General features: G+C 46.2%; 1 protein-coding gene across 6 annotated transcripts in view; it reads right to left on the reverse strand.

Annotated features, from left to right (window-relative positions):
* Positions 1-206: 206 nt before the first annotated feature.
* LOC122531125 overlaps positions 207-11,886 on the reverse strand; it is an 85,748-nt gene continuing 74,068 nt past the window's right edge. For all 6 annotated transcript variants that reach the window (XM_043658734.1, XM_043658737.1, XM_043658732.1 and 3 more), the window contains exon 3: positions 207-379. In XM_043658734.1, the coding sequence (XP_043514669.1) occupies positions 222-379 (158 nt within the window). In that variant the 3' untranslated portion in view covers positions 207-221. The remainder of the gene's footprint in view (positions 380-11,886) is intronic.

Here is an 11,886-nt window from a genome sequence, read left to right on the forward strand (position 1 = left end):
ACACCGCCACAGAGTGGCCTTGAAGGAGCGTGATAAACGTTAGGAACTTTAATGTTGTTTAATACTCGGAAAAGGAGAAGAAATTTGTTATCCATGAGGAATTAATTTAATTTCTTTGTATTGGCGAGAAGTCGTGGCTTGGCAAATAGGTACGTAGAAATCGTCACGGCCGACAGAGATCGTCGAGCAGCGTTCAAACAAACGGTAACGGAGGAAAGGATCTAGCAGCCTACTCGACCTGTGTGTATCGGGTTCCTGCGCGGAAGAGAACGCGGAGAGGAAGCGAGTTGGAGCGAGTTCTCGAATGAAACGAGGAAAAAGACTGACTCACCGATGTCGTTGGACTGTCGACCCTTGCCATCCGAATTCCACTCTTCCTCTGCAACAAGAAAATTAGATACGAGTCTGTTAGCGTCGAGGCCACGAAACGAGAAGAAGAAGAAGAAGCAGCAGCTCGAGGCTTTCTCTCTTTTCGAAAAGAAAAAAAAAAAAAAAAAAAAGAAAAGAAAAGTTAGCTCGCGCGATTGCATTCGCGGCAAATGCAAATTAAACTGGCAATTAATCGGCGAGCGCGCGGACAAACTTCTCCTGCTTGGCTGCCTTTGCGAACATCTTCGGCCGAGACTGAGATTTGCGAAACTTGCGAGAGCAACCGAGCGCAAGCAGAGCTACCGAGTTTTCGAGCTTGGAATCTCAACTGGATGATATACCTAGTCGACGATATCCAGCGAGCACCGGCGAAGAGTTTGACGAAACTTCCCTCCCGATGCCATCGCGCGTCGCGGCGTGCCACGTTTCCCCGATCGGGAAAAAATCAAAGTTTTCTCGCGTTTGCCGAAACTCGAGGCTGCCGGAAAGTAGATTTTCCTTTCGGTTTCCTTTGGCTCGCGTTCTCCGCCCAATTTCCTTTGAACTTCGATCAGACGTCTCGCGGAGAATAATCGCGAAGCGAGAGTCGTTTCTCTCTCTCTCTCTCTCTCTCTCTCTCTCTCTCTCTCTCTCTCTCTCTCTCGGAGAAATTGTGTTCGGTGGCAGCAGAAACGAGGAGAGAGGGAGAGCGAAGCGCTTAGCTGCCTACTGGCGAATACATGGACCTTTAACGTGTAATAACGCGTGCAGGTTTCACGACCTAGCCACTACACCACGTACGTACATACGTATACGCGTTGTGCATATTTCAGGGGCAGAACACGGCAGGCTGCTCCTGCAGAGAGACGACCGTCCGTGCGTCGCGTGAATTTATAAGCATCTCCCGCTACTTCCGCATTCTTAGCCACGCGGGAGGTATGAATTTAAATCTACCCTCCGCCGGCCCATTTTCTCCCCCGAGTTTGAGCGTTAATCCGCGAAAACGCGCTGCCTCCTCTCTCGCCCCAGATTCCAAGCAGAATCGGCCGCTCTGTCAACGTAACTGATGTCGTCTCTCGACGAACGCGCGTTCTGATTCTCCGAAGCAGAAAAAAAAAACATTGTCACGTTTTGTCTCGAAATTTTAATATATATATATATATATATACATACAGGGTGTTTCGTAACTTGTGGGATCCACTTCGGAAGCTGAAATGTGTACGCTTAAAAATAACGGAGAACAGTCATATAAATGTCCTATCTGTTTTCGTTTATGAGATATCATGAATTTTCTGTTTTAATTACTTTTACAAAAGATGCTCGAAATGACCATCTTGCATTTAAAGACAAGCCTGCACGCGTAACCATTCATTTGGTTACTCTCTCTATTCTTTCTGGTGTTTCTCGAATTTGTCGGAAGCCTTGCTCTATTCTATTTCGTAGTATGTCAGCATTTTCAATCGACGTTGCGTATACAATAGATTTTAAATGTCCCCACAAGTGAAAATCTAATGGAGTCAAATCCGGAGAACGAGTAGGCCATGCAACAGGACCTCCACGACCAATGGATTTATTATTTGCAAAGCGTTGATTTAAAAATTGCCTAGCCACTCGGCTAAAATGCGGCGGAGCTCCATCGTGCATAAACCGCATACGAATAATCTAATATCGACTGGAACTTCCTCTAATATTTCGTGTAAACGCGTGCTGAAAANACATGTGGGTTTTCTTCATCCCAATTATGATTATTATGAAAATTGAATATACCATCCCTGGTAAAACTAGCTTACTAGAGTTTGCTCTGCTTATAAAATTCATTATATCTCATAAACGAAGACAGATAGGACATATATTTATATGACTTTTTTTCGTTATTTTTAAGCGTACAATCAGCTCTCGAAGTGGGCTCCACAAGTTACAAAACACCCTGTGTATATATATATATATACAGTGAGTAACGAAAGTATTCGAATGATAGAAAATAATTGCTTATAAAAAAATTGTATAATAAATTGCAATTGATTGCAAACAAATTGTTTTTATACTATTGTATATACATTTGCAAAATATATGCAAAGTTCGAGATAATACACGGGGATAATAACAGGGCAAAGAGTCGTTTCTCCTGATGAGAGAAACGTAACTTTCTCCCGATTCGCGTTACGTTTGCGATAGGGATGACGTTCGGCTAGCTAACTAACAGGTCGGGAAACAACGATTTAATAAAATGTCGAGACGACGCGAAAACCTTGCGCGAAATTTCCATGACAGACATATCTCGCGAGCGCGCTTTCCCGATAAACCCGCCCTCTCCGCCCCTTCGTGAAAGTCCTCCTGCGAAATCTAAAAGTCAAAAGGTCGGCGTATTTACAAAATGAAAGAGGCCGGAGGAGGGAGGGAAGGAAGGGGAGAGGAGAATGATGGCTGGAGGCAACGCCGCGCGCGCGCTGCCTTTTTCCCTGCTCTCCTCTCCTTTTCAACCCTTTTTCTTTCCTTCCCCGCCCCCCATTCTCCCCCTCCGCCTCCTTCTCCCACGTTTCTTCACGCTTCTCGTAACCTCGTTTGCGATACGGACGCCTCGACCGGTGTTTTTCCGTGTCGCCTAAACGATCCTCTTTTCGTTCGTACGCCACCGGCGGAAGAGAGTCTTCTCGTTACCGGCTGAGAATCGCGGCCTCTTGGCAAACAGACGTACGTTTAACGCCTGTGAAAGCGCGACTTCTCTGTTCCCACGTTTTGTGTCCGGTAATGATAATTTTCTCGACTTTTCCCCCCCCTGTTTTTTTCTTCTTCCCTCTCTTTTGCTTTCTCGCGTTTGAGAACGGGACGCTCTCGATCACGGTCGACGATACAAACCGTGTACGAGTAATTTGAATTTTGTTACCCCCCCCCCCCCTCCCTGTCTTTCGTTTTTTCGTCACGTTCGTGACGCGGGATTCGTTTTCATTGGGTCTCGGTGGTAATCGCGGATAGTTGGCGCTACCAGACCGGACAAAAGTTAAACCGAAGCTACGTTTCACCTTCCGTCCCTTCGAGAGAATCGTCAGAGACTTCAACAACGAGAAATTAAAAGTTTGCCTCCCGGAACTGAGAGCCCGAGGGGGGCAAGTGCCGCGAACGGTGTTTTTCTTGGCATGGAATATCATCCGCGGCCCGTGTTGCTACTGATTAGACCTCGATGGAGTCTCGCCAAAGTTCTTCCCGTCCTACGTGAAATTTCCTTCCGCGTGAAGAAGCAAAGCAAGGGCGAGCAATCATCATCAACGATACTACGCGCGCCGATTTCAAATATATATATATATATATATATATATATATACCAAAATTTTGTTTTTCATCGCGCTCTTTTTTCTCGTACAAGTCTGAGAGGAGAATCTCGTCTCGCGCGTGAAACATAACCGTTCGATCTCGATCTCAGAATCGACGAGAAGCTCGTACGAAGCGAAACACGTGAAACAGGGAGTTATGAAACAGGGGAGAGATCGTCGCTGATGATCTTTAACTCATCTGCGAGTGTTTCGTCGCTCGTCTACGAATCCTTAGGAAGCCTAAGGTGTGGTTACCTGAGGTCTCGGAATCGGATCCTGGCGTGGGGCTAGCGTCCACGCTGTGCCTAGATCCCTGGCAACACTCGCTGCACTTGCTGCACATTTTTCTCCCTCTCTCTCGTTGGACGGAGAGAAGACGAAGACGGACGAAATATCCCGGCAACTATCCCGGGTATTGCAACGATCACTTTTTCGATCACTTTTTTTTCTTTTCCTTTCGTTTTCTCTTTCGTTTCTTTCTCACTAGATGCACCCACGCCGCGGCGTTTCGACAACGATCATCGGTCATCGACGCACCGGTCGCGGCCGCCTCATCGTTCAGCCAACGACGACAACCTGTCCGTCGTGCAACGGCTGGGAATTTCGACGATCGATCCACACCACCACCGTGACCACTCGATTTTCTCGGCCAGCAGCACCATCACCATCGCAAACGCCAACCACGCCGGCGGAGCCAACCGGGTCAACCTGATGGGAAACGGTTTTTCCATTCAAGAGAGAGGGAGAGAGAGAGAGAGAGAGAGAGAAAGAGAGATCGTTCGTCGCGCCTGACTTTTATCACAGGTTCGAACAAGTCCTCCGTCGTTTCAGCGTTTTGGTGCTAAACGACGGAGGACACTCGTGAGATTGCGAATTTTCCCGATTTTTTTTTTCCTTTTCGCGCGAAACACGGAGATTGCAATTCGACGTCCCGCAATTGGATCGATTGATTCAATTGAGCCCGAGGCTGCTCACGCAGAAATTCTCGTCCTCCGCTCCGATCCGAGCTGTTGGTATCGAAGTTCAGAGTAATTTTGGAACTTTATACCTATCGCCGATGCGATAAAGAAGAACACGATTTTACTCAGTTTCATCACTCGTGTCGCAATTTCCCAAAAAATTCACCGTTATAGATTTCCAATATTCCGACAGAATTCCAAGAATACCTACAGCGCGTTTAATAAGAACGCGAACGCCGTTTCTCGGCGAAAGAAATATTCTCTTTGTAGTAAGCACGGATCGAAAGTACTATTACGCACTAGTGGCGGAGATTGGACACACTTGGTTAACTCCTTGTGCCTGGCAACTGGTTCGCGGACTATAACGAGTGACCGTATACAATAATTCGTCGCTTTCTTTTACTTTCCGAACTCGTCGGTGATGATGTCACTGGATAGAAATTATTGAGAAGTAATAAATTTACTATTGTATTTTGCCTGGGTTATACTTTGATATACATAAGAAAACTGAGAAAATATTGCAATTTTGAGACAAAAAATTCTCAACGTGCGTGGTGGAGGTTAACCACTTGCACTGGTAACTGATTGCGGACCATAACGAGTGACCGAACCGTACACGACAATTTGTCGCTTTCTTTTTCTTTCTGAACTCGTCGATGATGATATCACTGGATAGAAATTATTGAGAAGTAATAAGTTTATCATTCGTTTTGCCTGGTTCACGTTTTTAGACGTTATACCTAAAACTGAGAAAATGTTGCAATTTTACAAAACACTCTCGACGTTGATCGATCGGCGCAAGATTTCTTACGAAAGGAGTCTCATTTTTTGCAGAGAAACGCGCTAAAGTAAAAAAGATGGAGAGAAAAAGAAAGAAAGTTGGAGGATCCTCTCGAGCGAAAGCGATCGAGCCGCGTACGTCGTTCGTAATTACGATCAAGCAGAGAGGACTCTTAAACGCGGCGACGCGTGAAATGAATTGTCTCCGGGTTCCGCGTTTAATCGCTGCACCCTGCGAACTGATCTTTGGAAAACTGGAGACATTCCCGGATCTAAAACGAGTCCTAATAATTTAAAGTTCAAACTGTCGCGTGTCCGACGACACTGCTGGCTAGCTGCTGGCTAGCTGCTGGCTAGCTGCTGGCTCCAACTACTAGTCGGAGTTTTCTTGTTCAGCCTCGAGACAACGTATAACAAGCAACTTGTCGTCCCAGGCAACTTTTGACCGCGTGTAACAAAGGACGGCGGACAGATTAATTTCGACGGGCGGAGAAACGCCCCCGAACTCCCCGGGCAATCGTCCCCGGAATCTGCCTTTTCGGAAGAAAATACGACAATTAAAACCGAGATAGAAATAGAAATAGAAATAGAGACAGAGGTGGAAGTAGAGAGAGGTGAACAGAGGTGGAAATGGCGGGAGAGAGAGACCGAAGTAATAAAGCAGAAAGACGAGATGAGAGCGGCGGTTAATCGCGTGGTACGTACACGGTGTGTACGTGTGTGTACGTGTGGAGATAAACGAAATTCAGATATACATATATATATATATATACACGTATATATGTATGTATGTATCCAGGGGGCTGGGGATAGAATGGATGGTTGTTACAAACGTAATACGATCCTCTGTGAACGACGTGAAATTAACTGGTAACCCGGTTCGCCGGAGGAACAACCAGGACGAATCAGCTCGTCGCGTTCTCACGGAAATCGATCGTCGAACGCAACGATGGCAATTCGCAATTACGCGAGAGGCATTTTGCGGGCGAGCCCGTACACCGTCGAACTAATGGGGTTGCAGCGGAGGCACAGCGGCGTAGGCGGGGCGGCGATGACGCGCACGCTTCCGCCACCTCAAATTCGATGTAATTCGGTTGCTGGAATTCGCGCAACCGCGCGTGCCTATCCGCTGGATATCCATAAGCCTGGATGGCCGAAATTCGTCTTGGAACTGGGTTAGGTTAAGCGCCGCGTGTACCATTGCGCGTGCCGCGGCCGATCGCCTCCACCGCGAATCGCTCGTTGCCCTTTAATCGCGATTATCGCGAGCGCGGCTTCAACAACTACATACATACATACATACATACATACATACATACATAGGGCTTTTTCATCGCCGATTTATGAATGTCTCTGGCTTGTCTCCGGAGGTATCAAACACGAATTCTCTGCGAGTGAAACTTGACTAGGTCGGCGTGTCTAACGGAGAATATTCTGGAATGATATCGACAGCAAGATTCGCGTTCAACCGCTTGCGGACCATAACGAGTGGCCAAACCGTATGCAATAATTCGTCGCTTTCTGCCTTGCTTGGTTGAACTCGTCGGTACGATATCACTGTGGATAGAAATTATTGAAAAGTAATATAGATTTATTTGTTTGTTTTGCCCATTATGTTTTACTTGACTGAGAAAATATTACAATTTTGGAACAAAATAGTTCTGAACGAGCGTGGCACGGCAGTTCGCGTCTCGATCGTATCACCGGGAGGAGAGAGAGAGAGAGGAGAAAGAACGCGAGGACGAAAGCGAGTAATTAAAAGCCTTTTGAAAGGCGAAAGGTGGTGAATTTGAAAGGAGGGAGTGAATTTCCTCGCGGTGGATTTGCGCGATCACGTTCGTCATCCCCGAGTAAGGGCGATTAAGCGGAAGGGCGAGCTCGCAGTCAACGGCGAGGGAGAAGAAGAGCTCGGCGGTGTCTCCGTCAGCGACTTTCTTTCCTTTCGCGTTCGACCTCGCTCGCAGGGGCTTACAAAGCCAAACGAGAAACGCACGAACGGTGCAAAGGTTGGCCGAGTCGTCGAGTTTCTTCTCGACGATATGTCCCGAGGACCGATTAGCACGTCTGAACGGTAACGAGATACGTCTACTTCCGACGTTTCTCTGCGCGTCGTAGGATAATCAGAAAGAAGAAGCGCTTCTTCTTATTTCTGAAACTTGAAATTTCAACGAGCGGGAATCAGGGGGCTGACTTGATTCCAATCTCAACAACTGACCGGGGGGGAGGGGGCGTTCGATCGTTTGAACTCGATTCGTTTCCAACGTCGTCGCACGTCCACCTGTATTTATTCTAACACTACTTAACCTGAAATGATCGAGAAATGACCAATTTCTAGCTTTTGTTTGAAATTCTACAGACGTGAAACAGCAGTACTTTTAACGATTTAAATCATTGATCGTAAAATGTATAAAATAAAAAGTCCTAGTGCTCATTGTACAAAATTGTTCCATTTCTTTTGCTCCAACGTCCCTAATGGAAATTTTATGTTTTAATCGTCGGCTGTTCTAGCAGTTGGGACAAACTAGGTAAGCGTTTTGTCTATTATGTCATTACAATTTCTTTTCCACGAACTTTTTAAAGACGTGTGACGGAAGAATTTATACGCGCGAGTTCAAAGGAGTTGAAATGGTAATGGAGAAAAACAGATTTCTTGGACGGGAAAAGTAAGGAGGGAAAAATAACGGAGGGAATATAAAAGGAGCGCGAGTATATTGGCGGCGGTTCGGTCGCGATTACCATAAATGCGCGTTCCCTCGTAATAACGTTAATTACGGGCTAATAACGGGTCCGTTGAAAACGTCCGAGCGGGAGAGGACAATCGATCGCTGCGTGTGTTCCGAAAGCCCGGCCAGGTGTGTTCGGCAAACTGCAGGACAGTAATTAACCAATCGAAATTATCCCGAATATTATTTGCGGCTCGAATTACTCTCGGTGGGTAGGGCTTCGGGGTAAATTACAAGGGATTGCCTTCCGGAATTAAACGCTGCCATTTCCTCTGGATCTCTCACGGGCTTCTTCACGTGACTGATGAACGCCTCGCAAGATCTTGCGACGAACTATACAGGCACTGCGATCGTGCGTTTCTGATTTGCAAAATAGTGGCTGGCAGCCAACGAGTGACGCACTTTCCCGTCAGTCGCGAAAAATTCCAATCCCAAAACGTTCGTTTGAAACACGTTAATGATCGCCGAATGTATCGTCAGTGGAGCAGACACTGTACGAAGATTCTAACGAAGATTGCTTTCATAAAGAAAGAAAGAAAGAAAGAAAGAAAGGAAGAAAGTAGCGGAATTTGTACATTTTCCATTTTAGTTTGCATGATAACCCTTTGTACTATGCATCGCCAGAAACTTTAGCACTCGTAAACCTGTCTGGCGCCGTGAAAGGGGATGTTTATCGCGACATTTTGAAAGAAATGTGTTTATGACGAGTATCTTTTCTGATGCACAAAACACAGTATATTTTACTGCTGTTACTTTTACCTTACTTCTCCGGGTGGGAAAATTTCGTAAGGTACCCTTACATTTGGAGAAATGTTTCGAATCTCACCACGTGAAGGAAAATTATTGTTCAGAAATATTAGACTTTTGAATCTCTAGTTGCTTCGATCTCTGTCTTCAATTCGTTCTACTTTCACAAACAAGTGCCGCTGAAACTTGCGCACGGTCATGCGAAATATCGCACGAAATATACAGGCCTGTATAGTGTTAAGCGTACCGTCGACTGTGTAATTCCGCCTGAGCGAGAGGGAGAGGGAGAGAGAACTGAAACGTTCAAACTAGCTCTTGTTACGGCTGGCTGAAAGCGAACGACGGTCGAAAGCTCGCGGAGCGGGCGCGTTACGCGAGATCTCGCGAATCGAGGCTCGCGATATCCGATTACTCCGGTCGCCAGAGCGAAATAAGATAAACCGATCTGGCAGGACGTTGTCGATCGGCGGCTGCTCTTACGCTCTGCGGCTCTCGTGCGGTTTGCCTGCTGCCATGCGTTTGTGCTAACGTGCTGCGTGTGCCTTAAAATACGATCGACGACGCGTGCGTGCGTGCGTGCGTGCGTGCGTGCGTGCGTGCGTGCAAGCCTTCAAATGCGATCGACGACGCGTAAATTTAGAAACGATCACGCGACTTCCGGGAGGATCTTTCTTTCTTTCTTTCTTTCTTCTTGCGAGAGTCGCGCGTGTTTACTTTTATACACCGCTCTCACATGTACAGGGTGTCTGGCGACTCGTGGTCAATGATTTCTTACACGTGTAAAAATGGTTTACGTTTCGCGTACGAAAACCGGAAAAATGAGAGGCCGTGTCGCGTGACCTTAAAAAAAAATCTCGCGGCGACCTTAAATGGGGTTAAGACGAAGAAGATTCGTAATCGATGCAAGTTGCGCTTCCTTTCTTGGATAGGGGAGGAGGAAGATAATTAGACGAGGAGGAAATCGGGGCGACGTTTGCCGTGTCGCGAGTCGGTGGGCGTGTTTCGCGACATCTGCACGAACGCTGGAGACCTTGGATAATTGGAGACGAGTCTTTCCTCGAGCTTAACTTCGTTTGTGCTTCTCGCGTCTCCTCGTCGTACCACTTCTGCCACTTGTTTTCCTTCTTTTCTCCCCCACCTCACCCCCTCGTCACTCGACCAACGACAGGTTGCCTGCCATCTTCTACCGAGACCTAACGAGAAGATCGCGAGATTAATCCGTCCACCGTGAAACTACGAACCCGGCTCTTCATCTTCTTCTTCTTCTTCTTCTTCTTCTTCTTCTTCTTCTTCTTCCACGGTTGCTTCCTAGCACGGTTCGATATTCTCAACTCGTCTCTACCGAATTAGCTTCCTCTTACAGACCTTTCTTCTTCCTTTTTCTTTTTTCGGTTTTCAATTTCAACCCTTTACCACAGCATCGAATTACCGCCGAACATTTCAAAAAATATCATATCGCGTGCCTTTGGATCTTTCGGTCTTATTCAAACAACAGTTTTTTTCAATGATACGAACATACTAAGATTACTTTACTGCACATTGGTTAGACCAATCTTGGAATACGGCTCGCTAATCTGGTCACCCTACTACGATACCTACATTGACGCTCTTGAAAGACCGCAACACAAATTTCTATGCTTGCCAGTTTATGACAGTGGTGATTCTATGCCTAGATACTCTCATAATTACGAGTGCGTTTTGAACACTTGAACGTCACGGGAAAATAGCTGATTTGATCTTTGTCAGTAGGATATTCAATAAAAATATCTGATCTCGTGTCTGAATATCATTGAAATGAATCACTACGTCATTCTGAATTGCTTCACACTGAACACCATCGAACATACTATATGGCTTCTATAACCCGTGCAATCCTATATTTATCAACGCTAATCATTTCCATTTTTTGAACGCTCATTACTTGGTATCTTCTTGCAATTTTTCGCTCAGTCTCGTTACATTTAAATAATTTTTACAATTCTATCACCTTTTGTACCAATGGGTATTTTTCTTTGCCCGTGAAAAATGAATAAATAAATTTTTTGGTTGTCGAGCAGGATCCGAATAATATCAATGGTGTTGTTCACTCACTTCAAATATTTTGAAATTACTCCCTTCTATAACGAATCAGAGTGGATGGCGACTTTGTTTTCATTCCACTAAGAATACGTCGGTGGCGAGCATGTAGCAGAGTTGGGAAGACTGTTCAACGTGTCTGAATTATCGGCAGATTTTTAATGCTGGATGGACCCGAGACATTTGTCGCAGAGATGACAAAAGAAAGAGATTCGTTCGTGTCGCGGTTTCCCGTTGTTGTAAAACTGCGCGCAACATCGTGACATTTCTTTCATCCCTATTTCCACGCAATGTTAATGTCACGACATTTACTTATTTTTAAACGCAACCAGCGTCGGCCACCCAGGTTCTTAACGAAGAACTAACTTTCCCGATACCGACACTCGTTGGAACGAGAAGAGCAGAGAAGAGAAGAGAAGAGAAGGTACGACTCGGGCTCGGGCGAGTTGCAAGGAGCTCGACAGATAAAACCCAGCTAGCGAGGGGTAATAAAAGGAAGAAAACTGCAGGTAGGAGGAGGAGGAGGAGGAGGAGGAGGAGAAAAGAAGAGAAAGGGGGAGGCGGAGAAGAGACGGTAAGAGCAAAATGAAACGAGACCACTCTCCGCTCACCGACTGCCGTCGTTCTTTCTCGTTCGCAGCGACGCTACGATTCTTTTTGTCTTCGTGACGCGCCGTAGCTCTTCACCCGGCCTACGAGTAGTTTAGAAGAGATCGTTAACGCCGCTGAATGCACAAGACGAGAAGAGGGACGCGATGGGAAAGCCAACAACCGGCAGCATTCGCGTAAACGCGATGAATTGGAAATTGCGATTCGACTTTTGCTCCTTTATCCTTCTTCTTCTACTTCTTCTTCTTCTCGACTGAGTCACGTTGCTCGCGAAGAAAGAAAGATGGCACATTTCGTTCAGAAATTGCTCCCTTCCTCGTTATTCGACGAAAAAAA

This window comes from Frieseomelitta varia, unplaced genomic scaffold (genome assembly GCF_011392965.1).
Source record: "Frieseomelitta varia isolate USP_RPSP 00005682 unplaced genomic scaffold, Fvar_1.2 scaffold_376, whole genome shotgun sequence".
Lineage (NCBI taxonomy): Eukaryota > Metazoa > Arthropoda > Insecta > Hymenoptera > Apidae > Frieseomelitta > Frieseomelitta varia.